The following is an 18,920-nucleotide window of genomic DNA, read 5'->3' on the forward strand; positions in this document are numbered from 1 at the left end:
CGAGCCCATCGGTCCGGCACGAGACCCGTTTTTTTGGCCCGGCTCAAGCACGGCCCGGCCCGGAGGAGCAGGTCGTGCCTGGGCCTTACCCCAGGCACGTGGCCCGGCATGGCATGGCCTGCTCCACAGCGTACAGCCCGGTGGCGGCCCGCTCACGTGGACGACGGCAGCAGCAGCACCCAACAAGCTGGCAGCAACCCTAACTTTATTTCCCCCTCCCCTCAGCCCCAGCCGTCGCACTCCCTTCGCTCTCTATGCTCGCGCTCGCTTGCGCGCAACCCCCTCCCCCACCCACCCTGAGCAGGCGTCGCGCTCAGCCCGCTCGCCTCGTCCACGCGGCCCCGTCCGTGTCGTCCTCCATGCCGCCGCCGGCCTCGTCCGCGTCGTCCTCCACGCTGCCGCGCGGTCCCCTCGGCCTCTTCCTCCACGCCCTGGCAGCGGTGCCTTCGAGCGGAGCGGCCTCGAGCACCGACGACCTCCTCGTCTCTTCCATGCTGCCGGCGGCCCCCGCTCTCTCTCCGAATCCACCAGATCTCGCTCCTCCTCCACGACAGCGACCGGTTGCGGCGGCGGCTTGCCTGCACGTGGAGGTCACGCGTTCGCGCCTGCCTGCGGCCGCGTGGAGCACGCCGCTCATCGTCTCCTTCCCCTTCTCTCCTCTCTTCCTCCCTCTCGTCCACGGCCACAGACTCGCCGGCCTTAAGAGCGACGACCGTGGGGCGCCGGGCCGCCGGCCGCGGGGGCACCTGCTACCGCCGCGACGCTGCCTCCCCCTACGAAGCGGGCCTTGGGCCGGCCCGAGAGGCTTCACAAGCCGTGCTTACCGGGCCGGCCCAGCACAAAAAAAAAAAAATAGCCCAGCACGTGTCTGGGCCGTCCGCCAGGCACGTAAGCCCAGCTCGACACGCGCGGGAGGCACGGCGTGCCGGCAAGGCCAAAACAGCAGAAAAGAAAGAGAAAAAGAAAAAGGAAGCGGTCTGGTTGGTCGCCCCGTGAACGTGAAGCAGCGAAGCGTCCCGGCAAAGGCACCGGTGGCCGCGTCCAGCGCCTATCGTTTCCGGGGCCCTCTCGCCTCCTCTCTTCTCCCCCGTCCGTTCTCCTGGCGGTGTGGCCTCCTGCTCTTCCTCCTCGTCCTCGCACTCCTCTCGACCGCTAGTTCACCTCCCCGTCACCATATAAACCCTATCCCTCTCCGGTCCCCGCCTTGTCGTGAAGCGCCCCGCGCCGCCGCCGGCGACAAGCGTGCAGGAGCAGCAGCTGCCGCCCCCCAACCGATGGCGACCGCCGTGGCGTCGCAGCCGCGCCACCTCCCCCTCGGCGCCGGCGGAGAGCCCAGGTGCACGGCCAGGTTCGTGGCTCCACTACGCTCCCGCTTACGCTGTTGTTCGGCGCCACGATTCGGGTGTTTAGCCGTTCGCTCGTGAGAGGATGGACTGGACGAATGAGTTGGTTGTAGTCGTGGGGTTCATTCAATTGGTCGTAGAATTGCGCGCATGCATCGGCGCTGCGCGGCTGGAGGAACTCTGTGAATGTAGCATTTCGGTGGTCTCAGACACCAGAGCTTCCAGACGGGGAGTACCTTGAAACGGACTTGGGGGGCTTGGCAATTTCAGATGCTCTGCTAGATTTCTGTCTGATTCAGTGAGATTATAATCTCCTGAGTGACGTGACTTGATATATATCTGTCGCGGACCAATACTAGGGTACCCTAAGAGGAGGAGCTAATGACCATCAACATTGAGTCATTCGTGCGATCAAGAGCGCGGCTACACCTTTTGCTGGGCTCCGCCTCGTCCGGCCACCGGGGCCAGGGCTCTGCCTCGTCTGACCCCCGAGGGTTGGTTCCGCCTCGGTGAACGCTGCGGCCGCGGGCTCTGCCTTGCCTGACCCCCGAGGGTTGGCTCCGCCTTAGCTGACTCTCGAGGGTTGGCTCCGCCTCGCCCGACCTCCGAGGGTCGGCTCCGCCTCGCCCGACGTTCGAGGGCTAGCTCCGCCTCGCCCGACGTCTGAGGGCTGGCTCCGCCTCGTCCGATCTCCGAGGGCTGGCTCCGCCTCGCCCGACGTCTGAGGGCTGGCTCCGCCTCGCCCGATCCCTCGGGCACGGATCTTTACGGAAGCTTACGACAACCACTACGGTCTAGAAGGTGTGACCCAAGGTCAAACTTCTGGCATCGTGCAGGGAGCGGTCACATCTCAGCACGACCCGTCCCCACGACATGTCATTCCAGGGAACTCACATCACCCACAATGACGGACGCGCGGTCACTGTGCTGCCTACTCCCTGTATGGCCGCTGATCAACACGCTGGTTCGCCGCGCCGCCTGCCGGGATGGAGTGGGACGTGACGACCCGCTGACAATGCCAGGGCATGGCATTGTCAGCGGACAGGCGCCCGGCGTTGCCCTGTCATGATCAGCGGACATGCGCCTGGCGTGGGGCTGTCCCTGTCACCGCCTGCCATGTCAGCGGGGCCCGCACAGAGGAAAAGGAAGACCCGGCAACCCTGAAGGACTTTCTTCGCCTCTCGTTTTCCTCTTTTCTCCCATCTGTAACCCATACTCTCCCTTGGCCTATAAAAGGGAAAGCAGGGCACCCCACTAAGGGGCATTGATTCACGACATCGCACATCACACCGCATCACAGCAGAACCACTAGCATCGAACCTCGAGCACATAGCTGAGTAGTGACCGAGCTCTTAGCACCCCATTCGATTTTTCCATCAGAGACTTGTGACCTGTCCCTCTCTTGCCCGTTTGTAACCCCTACTATGAATTTTTTAGTGCTAATAACACGAGCAACAGCCACAAATTGGACGTAGGGACATTCTGCCCGAACCAGTATAAACCTTGTGTCTTTTTAGCACACCATCCGGGCCAGACGCGCAATAATACAAATTTACTCGTTGGTGTTTACTCGAAACACTGACAATATCCTATCGGATTTGCTCTCACTTGTAATTAGGGACTGTTGTCTCTGTCTTAAATAGCAGCTTGCCTTTGACATTGATTTATTGGGCTAGTCGATGGGAGTCCTGCGATTATCAATTGATGATACTAGAAGATAGCCTGTGCATTGCTGCAGGAATCGCGAATGAATTTTAGTGGATATTATGGTATTGCTGATGTGAACAAATAAATGTTAGTGGATGATGTAGCTTGCTGATGTAGATAGTTTGCATGAAGAGATAGGGCCATAATTGCATGCTCTAGTGAGTTGCTGATATGGATATCTTGCATGTTGAGATGGAATTCTAGTGAGGTTTATGATTATAAGATATATAGAAATATAGAACATAGATATAATTATAGATATAGATATAGATATTGATATTAAGAGTTTCTGATCTTGGTATAGCTGAATTCTAGTGCATTTTTTTCAGATTTGATGTATTGATGGTTCAAACGGTTTGTGTTTGCAGCACATCGAAGGTTCATACTCTGGAGAAAGTATATGGTTTCAGATTCGTATGTAGAAGCATCGTTGATGTAAAGAGCTACAAATTCCATTCCCGCATTTCAAAGAGGAAGTGCTACTTGAGGAACTCACCGTCGGAGTGTGATAGGACCATCCACAGTGCTAGATGGTTGGAGTTTCGGAGACACAAGGGACTCTTCCAGAGAACTAGAAGGATGGTTCACATTATTCCGTTGGCTTCTGACGATGATGGCAACCGTGTATCTGTTAATGGAGCTCCGCAAGTTGGTTCAACAAGCAACATTGATGAAATAAGGTTGAAATTGAATAAAGCATTGCAGAGTGAAGATATCAGCAATGGACTCGTCCAGTCAGTACATGATGCTGCAAGATCTATTGAGTTGGCTTTCATAGAGCACAGCAAATCGTCAAAGAGCTCGTGGTTTCCAAAGACATGGCTGGGTGTTGAGAACAATGCTTGGATAAAATCACTGTCTTACCAGGTACAGTAGTGAACATTCTGCAGAGTTACATTTGCCCCTATTCAGTATTCACATGAAGAAACAGAAAATTTGCAGTCATTGTTATCTCGTCATTCTGATTTTTTTACTATATCAACACAATATTAAAGCCATGAAAAAGGTAAAGATTAGGTTTATAGTGTACCTGAAACGAAACATAAATGTCTCTTGAAATGTTCTTTGTTTAATCACATGTTAAGATGCTGCTACTTATAACCAGCTTAGAGCCAAGCACCATAACTGAACTTGCTTTGAGTCAATGTTTCTTAGTTCTTATACGATATCTTCAACACACTCACTGCTGTTGTGCTCGCCATAGTCCAAAATTCCTGTGAGATACATATTTTCCATTCACTGAAATCTTACAGGAAATGTTTGCAGGCTGCTGTAGACTCATTGTTGCAAGCAGTTATTGATGTTTCATCTCGTGGGAATGGCAGAGATAGAGATATTAATGTGTTTGTTCAACGGAGGTCTACCTTCTAGCCCTTTCCTTTGCTGTCATATCATACTGCTTAAATGTTGTTTTGGAGCAGACTCATTTGTTTCTAAGTATATGATATCCCTTGCATTGAAGTTTTCTGGGAGCAACGTCCTATTTTAAAAGTTCCTTTACATCTAAGTTAAATTGTTAAGATAAGATTTAAGTATGCCTTTTGATTTATTGGCTGATTGATCTCAGAAGAGGTTGAATTCTAGTTGGAAATTTACTCTCAGTGAGAAACAAGTTACTGCTGAGGTCTATAGTGCTAAGTTGTAGTTGCATTTTTTGATCCGGAAGTAGTCCAGCAATTTTCAATTAGCAAACTGGCAAACCACATAACTGAAGTATATTAAGAAAAGAGTGTAAAACAATATGTGACTAGGTAGAATGCTATTAAATTATTAACATGAAGGTCTTGGTGCCTTAGTTCTATTCACTTTGGGTACATATAGTTAACCAAAAGAGTTTTTAAATGTCTTGCATGGATTTAACATGCATACTTCTGCCAAAGCTGAAGCATCATGAATAATTTTATATCACGGTGCTAACTAAAATATATGTGTTGTTTTCATAATTCATTTAGGTTTTAGTCGGCAGCTGCATAAATGAAGATGAATCTGTATCATATTGATTGCTTTTACTTGTAGGCTAGTATGTTCAAGTGACATTGGATTCATCCTCTCTGTTATGATTTGTTCCATTTGTCGGGTGTCTATTCAGTGATGTTTTATTTGATTGCAGTTTGTCCCGCCTGCTCACCCCCCTCGAGAGTGTTATCAAGAATGAATTGTCTAAGAGGGAACCTACATTGTATGAATGGTATTCGTCCAATCAAAATCCTTTGGTGGTGAGACAATTTGTAAACATTTTTGAAAATGATCCAATGTTTAACTCTGCCACAGCAATGTAAGTTCTATTCTATCTTTTGGACTGTAACATGCTCATAGCCAGTAACTAGTAAAAGACTCATGGATATTTTCTCTTGTTTGCTGTCAGATGCCGTGAAGGCGAGCCAATGAATACTAGTGAAAGTGATCTTTCTCTGCTTATGCTAGGTTTGATCTGTCTTGCTGCAATCACAAAGCTTGGATCAGCAAAAGTTTCTTGTCAGCAATTTTCTTCAATGGTGCCTGATATTATTGGTCGATTCATGGATATGCTTCTTGAGTTTGCCCCTCTAAGTAAAGCATATAACTTGACAAAAGATATTGGCCTTCAGAGAGAATTTTTGTATAATTTTGGTCCTCGTGCTGCTGTTCCTAAACTTGGTAATGATCATGGACTTGAGATATCATTTTGGATTGAACTGGTTCAGAAACAATTACTCCGGGCACTTGATCGTGAAAAGATATGGTCAAGACTGACAACAAGTGAAAGTATTGAGGTTCAAACTAAAAGTGATCTTTTCATCTAGTCATAGAAATCTTGTCCTTTGCTTCAAATTTATATAGTTATTTATTCCTCATTTCAGGTTCTGGAAAAGGATCTTGCAATATTTGGTTTTTTCATTGCTTTGGGTAGAAGCACACAAGGATATTTGTCTTCCAAGGGTCTGACTGATTTGGATGATTCACTGAATGGTATTGTAAGGTATGATCTATGCGAATTTATATTTTTCCATTTTCTCACTGAAATGACGTTTCAGTTAATAAGATGATATACCTTCTTTATTACCCAAATATGATTTACTGTACTGAATCATGGGCTTACAATAACCCAGGTATCTTATCGGTGGGAGTGTACTATATTATCCACAGCTGTCCTCGATTAGTTCATATCAACTGTATGTGGAGGTCAGTATGCAGGCAATATACTGAGCTTCTAATGCTACTCAGCATTCAGTGTTCATGTGCCTTTCTTACGTTCAGGTAGTCTGTGAAGAGCTCGAGTGGCTTCCTTTTTACAATGATGATGTTCCTAGTGCAAAAACTGATACTGAAGGTAGAGAAGAAGTGTCTAAAGGAGAAGTCATATCAAGAGTCCTAAATGTGTGCTCTTACTGGATGACTAGTTTTATAAAGTACAGCTCATGGCTTGAGAACCCTTCAAATGTGAAGGCAGCAAAATTCCTTTCTAAGGGGTATGTAATTATTTGGTCACGCAATGCTTATCTTTTTCTTGTTTGCAGATAGGGATTTGTTTTTATGTTTTTTTTGAAAAAGCAGATATGGATTTGTGAGTACTGATTAACTGCATGTTAATAATTGTAGACATGCTATGTTGAGTGACTGCATGAAGGAGCTTGACATATCAAGGTAAGCGTTAAGCAGGAGCTTGAATTGTTTGTTCTCTACCACTCAGTAGATTTATTTGTTTGCTAAACATGTTGCAGAAATAATATGTCAAAAGGCTGTGGCTTCCAAGAACCTGAAGAAGAATTGGATACTGGAACAGAGTTAGCTTCCTTTGACAAGGTATTTATTGCGGAATGCCTTTAAGAGTTGCTAATATATTTTCACATTTTTGCACATCTGAAAAAATTATGTTCTATACGATTGATATAGGCCCTGTTTGGTACAGCTTATCTGGGAAGCGCTTCCCAGCAATGTTTTTGAGGCGCCGCGGCGAGGCGCGGCGCCCGACCCCCTTCACAACGCCTAGGCGTTTGTGGCGGACGCCTAGGCGACGCCATACACACATTGTAAGGCGTTGTAAGCTAGAATTTTATATACTAGTGCCTTATGTTTGGGAAAGCAGAGCACACGCCATATTCAGAGCAGACAGAATAGAACAGAGCAGAGCAGAGCATATCGAGATTCAGAGCAGAGCTTGAGGAGGCAAAGCAGAGAGTATAGAGCAGCAGTACAAGCAGAGTAGAGCAGACAGAAGAGTGCGGCAGCGGCACTGGGGCAAGTGGGTGGCGGAGATCTGCCTCCAGCGGAACTGGACCCGCCTCTGGCTCGGCACCTTTGGAATCCGCGCGCCTCAACTTCCCCGACAACGCCGCCTCCCGCGGCCCGCTCCCCGTCCCCGTCGCCGTCCGCCTCCCCCGAATCGACGACGGTGCCGGAGATGCAGCAGCTGGACTTCGGCGGAGGAAGATGCAGGCCGGCGGAAAAGCAGAGTGGAGGCGGGGGGCATACCAGGCGGAAGGGGACCCGACGGAGGCGCAGTCAACAGGCGGGCCGACGCCGACGGAGGAAGATGCAGGCCGGCTCCGCGGCAGAGGCGGCCGGCCGGTGGACACGAGCGCCCAGCGGAGGTCCAGGTTCGTCCGCCGCCTTCTTTCTTCCTCTCCCCTCGCCCGCACTCGCGGTCAATGACTCGCGCGGTCGATTTCCCACCCGAAGAGGCGCACGCGCGGTCGATTTCCCGCGCGTCTGACGTTTCCTGCGGGCGTGCGGTCGATTCCCCGCGGGGCCGCGCTCTTCGGCATCCGGCGTCCGCGGCGCGGTAGTAGGCGTCCGTCCGACGCCATTCGCGCCTAGGCGACGCCTAATCCTATGAGGCGGACGCCATACACGCTGAGGGCGTGGCGACCCCGACGCCCAGGACCTCGACCACGCCTTGTCGCCTAGGCGACGCCTAGGCGACGACTAGGCGACGCCTCAAAAACACTGCTTCCCAGATACGCTGCACAAATAGAGTAAAAGCGGCGGTCAAAATAAGCTGGTCTGATCCAGCTTCTGCTTTTTAGTACAAATGGGAGCTGTGGGAATAAGCGTGGCCAGAATAAGCTGCTGAAAAGCGTGGCGTTTGGCTGTTGATTTCAGCTTATTTTGGCCATAAGCAGCTTATAAGCTGTACCAAACAGGCCCATAATTCTTAGTATGACCTCAAAGGTATTAATGGTAACTATAAAATGCTGTTTCTTTGTATGTTTCCTATGCCTCCACAACAAATTAGAGAACTAGTATAGCATTGACTCTATGTACCCAGCAAACCTCTAAGAGACAATCTCTTATCTAAGAGATAACATACTTACATGCATCATATGCTCTCCTAGTTTGCTTCACCTAAGATTTTACTGATGTAATAGATGGTCCAGGTGGCACTATTGTACATGCCCTTAGATGTATTGAGAGATCTCATGAGTAAAAGGATGGACAATTGCATATGTGGTGGACAGATATCATTTGCAATTAAATGTATTTTGGATATGCCATCTGCTTATTTCAAGTTTACGATGATAGTTGCCTCTAAAATAGATGCTATCTTCAGTTGTTGAAGCGTTGACGACATCGGTTTTAATCATTGCAGTCACTTGAAAGTGTTGAAGAAGCTTTGGTTAAGTTAGAAAATTTGCTCCAAGAATTACATGTTTCCAGTTCAAACTCTGGTAAGGAGGATCTACAGGCTGCATGCTCTGATCTTGAAATGATAAGAAGACTGAAGAAAGAAGCTGAGTTTCTTGAGGCATCCTTTCGAGCAAAAGCAGAATATCTGGAGGTGAGCCTTTTGGCTTTCTTTTATTTTCAGTATCTCTTACCCACACATGTTGCTTCTAATAAAGGATAGCCATGCATTCTTACAATTACAAGTCTTTGATCTCATTGTATTGGGAAGAGTTCCTTTTATGGATTTCCAGTGCACTCCACTTATCATGGTCAGTCCATCAGGATACTGCCAGGCGAGAACAGTTACTCCGATTACTGTAGCTCATGAATTGCATAAGTTTGCTTCTGTTGTTATCTTAGCCAAGATATGATTTAGTTGCATTGGTTAGTGATAGCATCACATCAGATGCATCTCTTTTCAATTAAGCAATGGGAACTCAATGTAATTTCCCGTCAATGTTTGTAATCCTCTCTTAAGGGCCTGTTGGTTTCAGCTTATGCTTTTGTCGTCTGGTCAAAAGGCAGAAGGTGGAACAAATGGCTAGGTTTTGAAATTGGTTTTTGAGAAGCGCTGTATTTGTATTAGAGGCCAAAAGCAAGTCTGAAGACGCTTTTGCTGGCTTCTATGGGATCTGTTCTGAGGGTTATACATTTTATATTTATTCAAAAGCCAATGGACAATGTTAGCATGTTTACTGCTTCCGGCCTTCGCGAGTGACTCAACGGTGGCCTTGATATCGTCGCCCATGTTGCTGGCGCAGGAGGAGGACGCGGGGGAGGGTTGTGGTGTTGGCGGCGCGGCGGCTGGTGGTGGGGTGGGTGGTGCGGCGGCTGGTGGTGGTGTCGAGTTGGCGAGGGAAGGCGAGGATCGCCGGGACCGTGATACCAGGTTGTCAAGGACGTCGAGCCCTAGGGTGGCCGGCCCTCGATTACGGAGATCGTAGCCTCGGTCCGTCTTCTAGGGCGAGGTTTTCCCCCTCAGCAGCCTAGGCTTGAGAACGATAGAGAGAGGTAGATTGGTATTGATAATTCTTGATTCCCTCACACGAGTGCTGATTACATAAATATATAGCCTTTCACAAGGCAACCGAATAGAGCTAATTGCTCCTAAAACTAAGGACCTGATCTGATGGCTTTCCATCCTAGCCACTCGGTGGCGCAGCCTGCCCGCGTGACGCGCTCTGCGCGATCTGCTGCGCGCCGGATGTCCCTGGCACGGCGCCGTCTAGAGTACGTGCGCCCGTACATGACAGAACCTCCCCTGGCTGTCACCTACTTACTCCCCCTCTTTACTGCTAGTATTTACTTCTCCTTTTGCTGCTAGACGGCTGATGCCTGGGAATCTTCCCTGGCTGTCGCCTGTGTGCTTCCCCCTCTCTCTCTTGTGTTAGTCTAGCTCCTATATAAATCCCTGTAATTTGGTTTACTCAACATGTATGAATACAAGAGCTAGTTCATCCTCTATCAGACAAGACATCCCATAGAAGCCAGCTTTTTAAATCAAAAGCTTAAACAAACGGGCCTAAGTGTAATTTCTAATACTAAGCAGCGGTCACCATCTGTCTATCCTTCTGGTGGTGTTTTACAGCTTAATGATATCAGATTATTATGTGCTTAATGTACCAGTTGGAAACAGTACATGCCAAACTGCATACTTGGTTGCACTACAGTTGGAACTAGAATTAGTTTGCAATCATGGTAAATGTGTTTTTTTTATGGTTTATTAGGCCGATGCACCTGCAGAGGAAGGACGTGTAAATACAGGTAGCAGGACGAACGATACATCAGCACCACAAAAATCAGGAAGCAGGTGGAGTATTCTTGTAACTAATACTAATTAACTAATTCAAACATGGTTGTGATAGCTTATGTGATTTCAGGGTAGTAAAGCAGACCTGTTCAGTTGTTTCCTATTTCTCTTGTCAGGGTGGATAATAAACGCCGTCCATTTTGGGACTTTGGTCGGTCTTTGGGAAAGAAAGTTGATCCAGCTCTTGCAGATCAGGATGTATGGATGCTGTACTGTATATTTGCAGTTTGTTTTGTGCATTAAAGAACACACCAGCATTTTGCGGTGAAGCGATTTCCAAGATACATCCTTGTTTAATGAACAGTCCTTGACAATGGCTCTAATTAATAACTATGGTCTTCAAAAGAATACCATTTAATTTTATCTCTTAAGATTCTTATTGAAGCGTATTCCTAATCTTATGGTATTATCCCATTTTTATTGCTGATGATGAAGGGCACTTTCGCCAATGTGGAGAAGAAAGATGCGGAGTCAAATGACATCCTCCGCTTTGAACAGTTAAGGCGTGAGCTGATTGAGTTAGAAAAGCGAGTGCAGAAGAGTGCAGATGAAGCTCAAAAGGAGGAGGTATGCTTGTTTAACAGGATCTTGAAATAGCAAATTACTGGTTCTTCAGTATTTGGGCAAACTCTTGGAACAGGACCTCAGCAGTGATTCTGTAAACGTTATGAGATTAATTGCATCTTGTATTGTTAGTTCTGTTGTTTCCTGAGTTATGATTCTTAACCACAATGGTTGGTTTCAATGCATACAATTTTTTTCTTTTTCAAAGAATTATCTATTCAGTGAAGTCCTGTTTTCCAGGAGATGGTTGTCGTAGACGAAACAACTGTGCCATCGCCTGGTTCATCAGTTCCTTCCGGTCAGGCTACCAAGAAAGAAAATGTCATAACTAAATCAGTGGAGAAGGTCAAGGAGACTACAACGGTATGACCATCTAAACCTAAGATCCCATAGTAGTAAGAAACACATGCTAGCATATATTTTATGAGCTTTGCAAGGTTTTCTTCCTCTGTTGTGGCTGACAATAATGACACTTCAAGGCATGGTATCATTTTGAAAGATTGTAGTAGGGGGTTGAATAACCGAATTAACTTTATCCAAAAGCCTATTTGCCAAACCAAAGGCGCTCATCACAATATTGTTAGCTCCATATTCCATTGTCCTAGTTATAAAAAAACTTCTTGTTTCTTATTCATATTTTTTCTGCACAGACTGTGTTGCAGGGGACACAACTCTTAGCAATTGATACAGGAGCTGCTATGGGTTTGCTAAAAAGAGCTCTTATTGGGGATGAACTAACTCAGAAGGAAAAGCAGGCTCTTCAAAGAACCCTGACGGATTTGGCATCTGTTGTTCCTATAGGAATACTCATGCTTTTGCCAGTGAGTCTTTCTTGTACTTGTATTTCTACTTCTTAAACAAGTAGAGGCTTATTAGGCCCACTTTATCATTTCATTTAATTTGTGTGGAGTAATCCTTTTAACCTTTTACCTTATCCGCGTGGACTGTGGGCTACTAAGACTCATTTTGGTGTTTGAATTGCCATGGCAAAGTATTTTGTTGTGTCCAAGAGTGATATCAATCATATACTCTGACCTGTGAATCTATTGACTGTAAGGTGTGTTTACTGTTGGAGCATTCTGACAATTGCCTTTCTGTCCCAGCTCACCGCTGTTGGTCATGCTGCTATTTTGGCTTTCATCCAGAGATATGTGCCATCGATGGTATGTAGTTTACGTTCACACGCTACTTTCCCCCTGTTGCCATTTGTTATATAATTCCTATTTTCTGTATTTGCAATCGTGTAGATCCCGTCCACATATGCTCCCGATAGGTTGGATCTCCTTAGGCAGCTTGAGAAGGTGAAGGAAATGGAAGTTGCTGAAGGCAGCAGTGAAGATATATTGGAGGCCGTTGGTTCGAGAACTGAACAAGTGAAATGAGCTGGCCATGTACAGATGGACATGATTATACTGCTTAGCTTACGACCTTTCCTGTAAAGTGTAAGTAACAAATTCACCCCTGGTCTTCTGCATATGGCTGCTGCCTTTTCTTTCTTGTTATATACATGTGTTGCACTCTGTTTAGCTCTAATGCGGAACAGCTCAACCATAGACAAAAAAAAAAAAACTCGACCGGGGGGTTAAGACTGCCCCCGCAGCGTTACGAATAAGAAGAAGGACCTTCTCACCCGGCCGAGAAAACCTCCGAACCCCCGCCCCCACCCTTACACGGTGGTTTTCCGTCGCCCAAGTGAGAATTGGGCCGGTGCCCCCCCAGTGCTTTGGTTATGGGAACGGACGAGGGGATTTTTTTAACCTCAGCCTGAAATTCGCTCCCACGGGGATTCGAACCCAGGACGTGAGGAATGCCGCTGAGTCACCTAACCGTTTGAGCTAGGCGCCCTTTGGCAACCATAGACATCGTGCATATAAATACCTTGACTACTGAACTGGTCCTTCCATAATTTTGTGCAGATATTTGTTCTTCTAATTAGGAGTATTTGGTTAATATCTTCTCAATCATGTTTTTTTTTTGTAGTGTTTTGGAACAGGACATTTGAGGGTTTTATTTTGTCTAAAGATTCTTTGAATGACATACCACTGGAAACAGAACTGCAAGGCCATACGAATAACCAATCATTGGGTCGATAAGGCGAAGAAAGATCCTTCCAAATGCTCCACGTCTGTAGGCTGTATCCATACTTCACAGTATACATGGGCGCATGGTGCCCTCCAACATAGTAGAGGATGAATGTCTAAGTTCCTCTTGGACAGTGTCTGTGTAGGGTAGTGGTTTTGATCGAGGATTGTATATCTAGTTGATATGTTGTGTTGATGATCACTTTTTCTCATGCAGCCTCCACCGGGAGGGGGAGTAAAACCTTCTAACCTTGTTTTTTAGGAACCAAGGGGAATGCTTCATTCCCTGTACCCAAATGCCAAGTTCAGTGAACTAGTTAATGGCCAAGTTTTAGAGCCTTCATAAATCACACGCTTCAGTGGCGGCTTACGGGCGTTTTTTCTAATAAGCCCGCCCAGGGCATTTGTGACAGGTGAATGCCTCGGTCAAAAGTTCACAAGTAATAAGATGCGACGAGCGCATCAGGAGCATGGGCAACGATGCACTGGAGTGAGCAAGATGTAGAGGTGGACAGTAGTCGTCAGGTCTGAATTCGCTTCAAGTTTCTCTCTTTTATTATCATCCCATCACTCTGTAATCTGTATTGTGTCATTGCGACTGAATTGCCGTCGAGGCCTCTTTGACCGTCGAATGCTTGGACACGTAAGTGTTTGAAGATTTTGTCTAGTTACCCTGAAACTACGGCGATGAACCGTGATGCAGAAGCATCACAGGACGACGACTTGACGAGGCTTACACTTCTCTGGTCCAGTCAATGCTGAAACTTGAGCGTCTTAATAATTTGATGATTTGATAGTAGCTCTAGCCCCCCTTGTAGCGCTGATTGAGGGCTTGATGCTTAAGAAAGCTTCAAGATTTCCAAATGAATTTCCAATGTGGTCTCTGACTGAGTTTCCTGTTGGGTCCATCCTGTCACGCTGAAAGCTCAGTAGATAGATGTACACATTTACGCTTATTAACAGTTTGCCAAAAAAAATGGTTCGCTATCACTAGAGATAGTACCAGAAATATGTCCAAAACGAATACATATACCACCATACCGTACAGCTATTTGCATATCATTGGCTAGCATAAAAACCGGTTTCACGATTTAGCTTTACCAAGTCAATCATTTCCTTCGGCAGTTATTTGCAAAGCTTGCTGCACTACTACGGTAACTACCCTTGCCTTTTACCATACCGAATGGCAGAAACGTGATTACACAAGAGGTGAGGGTGTGAGACACGTTTTTTATAATATAAGTCAAGAATCAATCAAGAATCAAGAAGATACAAGAGGCAGAAGAAATCTGATAAGTCAAAAGTGTCGGGTATCGATATTAGGGATACCCAAAGCGCCCACGCTGACTTTTTTAGATGGAGCAAGACGTATTAAAAGGTTTCGCCCAACCCCTTGGGTTCGTGCTCCGTCTCGCCCGACCCCTTGGGTACGGACTCCGTCTCGTCCGACCCCAAGGACGCGGTTTCCGTCTTGCGGTCTCGCCCGACCTCGAGGCCGCGGGGGTTTCGCCCAAGGCCGTGGGCTCCGTCTCACCTGACCCCAAGGCCGCGGGCTCCGTCTCGCTCGACCCCTTGGGTTCATGCTCCGTCTTGCCCGACCCCTCGGGTGAGAGCTCCGTCTCGTCCGACCCTAAGGTCGCGGGCTCTGTCTCGCCCGACCCCTTGGGTTCGCGTTCCGTCTCGCCCGACCCCTCGGGTGAGAGCTCCGTCTCGCCCGACCCCAAGGCCGCGGGCTCCGTCTCGCGCCGACCCCTTGGGTTCGTGCTCCGTCTCGCCCGACCTCAAGGCCGCGGGCTCCGTCTCACCCGACGGGGACCCATACTGTCGCCAACCACTCCAGGTCCAAGCGTATGGGCCTAGATCAAAACGCTGACACCAGGGAAAGAGACTGACACGCCTCGATGTAACCCGTGGCCATGACGGGCCATACCTGAGGGTTCACATCAAGAACAGCGTCGGACGTGCTGGTGCTGTTCTGCCTAACCCTCGTACGAACGCTGACAGGCGTGTCGGTTCACCACGACGTCCGCCGGGATGAAATGGAACGCCATGACCGGCAGATGACGCCTGCGCATGGCGCTAGTGACGAACAGGGCCACAACGTGGAGCCGTCCTTGTTGACATCTACAGGATCGGCAGGACCCGCATGAAGAAGAAGAAGGATCCGGTGATCCTGGAAGCCTTCTTCTCTCTCGTTCTTCTCCTTTTTCCTCTGATGTAACACATGCTTTCCCTTCACCTATAAAAGAGGAAGCAGGTCACCCTATAAAGGGAGAGGGAGATCCACACGAGGACCTGAACAACGAGATAAACACACAAGAGCATGACACGAGCACACGGCTGAGCAGCGATCGAGCTCTTAGCACCCGTTCACTCCTTCCACCAGAGACTTAGGATCCTTTCCCTCTCTCACCCGTTTGTAACATCTACTGCAAACCAAGTGCCAGTAACAAGAGCAGAAGCAAACTGGACATAGGGACGTTCCGCCCGAACCAGTATAAACCCTTGTGTTCTCCGAGCACACCATCCAAACCAGACGCGTAAATATAAATTTACTCGTCGGTGGTCAAAAACACCGATACATGACAGAGCAAAAATTCCTTTCCTTTTTGAAAGCGAATGGCCCCCATCACCCACCGGCGACCGCATCGTGTCGTAACTCGTAAGGAAGTTTAAAGGCACGCACACATACTTTTGCAAAAGTACTCCGTGCCAGCTTATATAAAGTTATTATTATATGTATATATGTAGCTGAAATATCAAATATTATCTCTTAAAAAAATCGAAGTATTGGTGGTTATATTGAGAAAAAATAAGTCAGTGATCATCGACCCCTGCACGACACGACCCAATCAAAGATTCATCAAATAAGCATGAGCGACAATTAGGCATGCACGCGGTAGCCAAGAGATTTCGGGAGGCTACCAGACTACTTGCGTCACCGAATGGCCTGGCAAATCTGTCCCTATTTATCGTAAAGTTATATGGATTCATTTCCAACCTCGAAAGAGAAGTACCAAAATTAAGTGTGAGGAGGCCTTTAGCAATTGCAATTGCGATGGCTTTAAGGAGGAGGAGAGAGGCAGTTTCTATTTTTGGCACAAAAGGTGAATTTGATTTTGGAAAATACTTGTCGAGAAAAGAGACTTTTTTTTTTGTGCACCGCTGGATGCGGATCCAACGAGCAAGATCGTCTCACAGTCACAGTCCACCGACATGGCGCCATCAATTGCTATGGTAATTAACCTGCCATTGTTATGGTGTAAACCTTCCTTTTATTTGTTCCCTTCGCGTCTCCTTTTTCATATATCTATAAAAATCGATTGGCCGGTTGGCCCGCACAATTCCAAGTCGCACCGCCTCCGTGCACCGTCCGTCCCCCACATTTGCAAAGGAGAGAGAGACCAAACCCCACACCACCTTTAACCCCAAACCCTAGCGCACTCGCCGCCAACCCCACCGCCCACCGTCTCCTGATCCAATGGCGCGCCTCCACCTCGTGGCCGTGGCAATGGCCATGCTCTTGGCCGTCGCGACGTCGCAGGCACCAGGCGCGTCCCCGACGCCGGCGCCCAGGGCGCAGCCTCCGGCGACCCCGCCGCCGCCGCCGTCGCCTCCTCGTGGGGCGCCGGCGCCAGCTCCGGCGTCTCCCCCCGCGACGCCTCCCCCGGCCTCCGCTCCCGCGCCCTCTCCGACGCAGAAGCCCGCCCCGGCCCCGGCGCCGGCGCCCAAGGCCACGGCACCCGCCCCGGAGATCCCCGCCTCGCCGCCGGCGCCGAGCACGATCGGGCAGACGCCGACGGAGGCCCCGACCTCCCCTCCGCCGCCCAGCGCCGCGTCCAGCGTCTCCCCCGCCTTGTTCCTGGTCGCCGCTGTGGCGGTCGGCGTGTTTTTCTTCTGATGGACGTCGCTCGGTCGGGCGGGCGGGCGGCCGGTGGATCCGCCGCCGGTGGTGTGAGTATGACACGATGGCTCTCGCTGCTGCTATTTGTTCGCCGCGCCGTCGTTGCATTCGGGTTTATTACTAGCATACTACCTGCTCCTAGTAATACTATAGTTGGGTTCGTGAGATCAGATCTAGCGTTTGTGCGTGCGTGGTGAGTGAGTGAGTGAGTGTGATAGAGATTGATGAGTTGAGAGACAGTTGCTATCTGGGTTGGGATGCCATTGTATAACCCCCCGCGTTTTTTAGCGTATTCTTTGTTTGTTCTACATACAACAGATCTGCTCACTAGGAGAGTACGTATTATTTATCTTATTAGATAAGAGTTATTGTTAATAGCCTGTTTTCCATCAGATCCGGTGCTCTGTCGTATGTTAACCTTCTCCGTTCTTCTTTTTCTTCCCCCGTCGTACTCGTGAGATGTCAGTCGTCAGCGGGCTTTGACATGGGCGCTCCGCAGGCCAGGATCAGAGGGTGGCCGAAGCTGGCAAGTAATTATGGACCTTGTAACATACAATTGATTTAATTGAATAAGGTTCAGTTAAGGCCAATTAAATTCAACAGCATAGCTACCTCTCACATAAGACCAAGGCTAATACAGTCGGCATGCCAGCTATAAGCATATTTACAGTCTTCTTTTAGCCCATACATATAATAGTTAGTTCTTCATCCTGCGTCTAAGCTGGCTGTAAGCTTACAACTTGCTTCTCTTCTCTCTCCTCTCCTCTCTCCTCCACTTTAACATTTAGCCGGCTTATAGCCTGCTATTATACTTGCTCTAATTCGCAAAATCTAACACGGGACCGATGCTCGTTGGCGTGATGGCGCGACCGCCTCTCCCTTTTCCTCTCCAACGCAACACGAGCCCACGCGACCCTGTGCCCCTTTTCCTTCTCCCCCACCACCACGCCCTCGCCGGAGAAGGAGGCGCTAGGGTTTCGGCGAGCCGTCTTCTTCTTGCCCAACTCCGACGGGCCTAGTAGGGGCTGGGCGGTTAGGGCCCTGGTGGCGGCAGAGGCTGCCGAGCCAGGGCAGCGGTGGGCGGTGTGGCCAGCTACGAGGGAGGAGGCGGGGGTGGGGGAGGGAGGGCGCACAGCATGGGGAGGGAGAAGACTGAGGCCGGGGTTGTGCGCTCGCCGTCCGCACGACGTGTTGCGTGTTAACAGTGTCCCACATAATTGCCACACGTAATTTCAGGCGTACGTCCCATTACAAAGCACGGACATAATATTAGCTAGTGAAATTACAATTCCGGTAAGCACGTTCAGTCCAACGTGTGACACGTGGTGAGTTTGTCGGAGGACATGTACCCCATGAGACAAACATCGGCAAGAGGTGCAAGGCTTGCATTTGACCCAGTCTTTACATGAAAGTCCTTGCTGGATCATATTTGGGCCCATTATATTCTTGATGAAAGTCCTTGCTGGATCTGGGCCCATTATGTTCTTGCAGTAGCGGATATTCCTTGTACCCACCACACGCACTACATTCAACGCTATTACGCTGGAAGTCCTTTTAACGGTTTTACCTGAAAGTTTATTCCTACTCCCCCTGCTCAAGTCTTGAAGCACCATTGTTGTCAATCAAAAAAAAAAAAGTCTTAAACCACCACCGTACAAGAGATGTGAAGCAAACCCAAGTCAAAGACGCTTTTGCTTTGATATTCACTAACAACCGTGCTCAGCAAACGTGCCCGTGCGTTGCAACGGAGTTTATAGTTTGTTGCGTTGTTACTCAGATGATTTTATAACCCGATGATTTATTTAACGATCATGACATATGTTTTAATTCATTTTGCAATAATCAAACTCCTTTCGATGACCGGA

General features: G+C 48.5%; 2 protein-coding genes across 4 annotated transcripts; both read left to right on the forward strand.

Moving 5' to 3' along the window:
• Nucleotides 1-1,038: 1,038 nt before the first annotated feature.
• LOC136499086 (uncharacterized) lies at nucleotides 1,039-13,939 on the forward strand. 3 transcript variants are annotated; one of them, XM_066494783.1, is made up of 19 exons: nucleotides 1,039-1,348; nucleotides 3,419-3,917; nucleotides 4,317-4,408; nucleotides 5,161-5,325; nucleotides 5,416-5,803; nucleotides 5,891-6,009; nucleotides 6,140-6,212; nucleotides 6,288-6,499; nucleotides 6,630-6,674; nucleotides 6,752-6,833; nucleotides 8,620-8,808; nucleotides 10,424-10,506; nucleotides 10,623-10,704; nucleotides 10,942-11,073; nucleotides 11,311-11,433; nucleotides 11,721-11,891; nucleotides 12,174-12,233; nucleotides 12,318-12,512; nucleotides 13,542-13,939. In XM_066494783.1, the coding sequence occupies exons 1-18, from the start codon at nucleotides 1,275-1,277 to the stop codon at nucleotides 12,450-12,452; spliced, it is 2,724 nt and encodes a 907-aa protein (XP_066350880.1). In that variant the 5' UTR covers nucleotides 1,039-1,274; the 3' UTR covers nucleotides 12,453-12,512; nucleotides 13,542-13,939. The 3 variants fall into 3 exon arrangements, with proteins under 3 accessions (XP_066350880.1, XP_066350881.1, XP_066350879.1); XM_066494784.1 differs by having other exon boundaries at nucleotides 13,551-13,939; XM_066494782.1 differs by lacking the exon at nucleotides 13,542-13,939 and adding an exon at nucleotides 13,051-13,501.
• A 2,572-nt stretch (nucleotides 13,940-16,511) lies between these two features.
• On the forward strand, nucleotides 16,512-17,524 carry LOC136501781 (arabinogalactan protein 1-like). Its single transcript, XM_066497315.1, has one exon. It carries the CDS (start codon nucleotides 16,633-16,635, stop codon nucleotides 17,050-17,052), a length of 420 nt encoding a protein of 139 aa, XP_066353412.1. The 5' UTR covers nucleotides 16,512-16,632; the 3' UTR covers nucleotides 17,053-17,524.
• The last annotated feature ends 1,396 nt before the right edge of the window (nucleotides 17,525-18,920 follow it).

The sequence above is a fragment of the Miscanthus floridulus genome, chromosome 13 (assembly GCF_019320115.1).
Source record: "Miscanthus floridulus cultivar M001 chromosome 13, ASM1932011v1, whole genome shotgun sequence".
NCBI lineage: Eukaryota > Viridiplantae > Streptophyta > Magnoliopsida > Poales > Poaceae > Miscanthus > Miscanthus floridulus.

Coding starts and splice junctions, on each gene's coding strand:
- LOC136501781 (XM_066497315.1), top strand. CDS start 16,633: ATGGCGCGCCTCCACCTCGTGGCCGTGGCAATGGCCATGCTCTTGGCC.
- LOC136499086 (XM_066494783.1), top strand. CDS start 1,275: ATGGCGACCGCCGTGGCGTCGCAGCCGCGCCACCTCCCCCTCGGCGCC. Junction 6,010..6,139: donor TCACTGAATGGTATTGTAAG/GTATGATCTATG, acceptor ACAATAACCCAG/GTATCTTATCGGTGGGAGTG. Junction 6,834..8,619: donor AGTTAGCTTCCTTTGACAAG/GTATTTATTGCG, acceptor TAATCATTGCAG/TCACTTGAAAGTGTTGAAGA.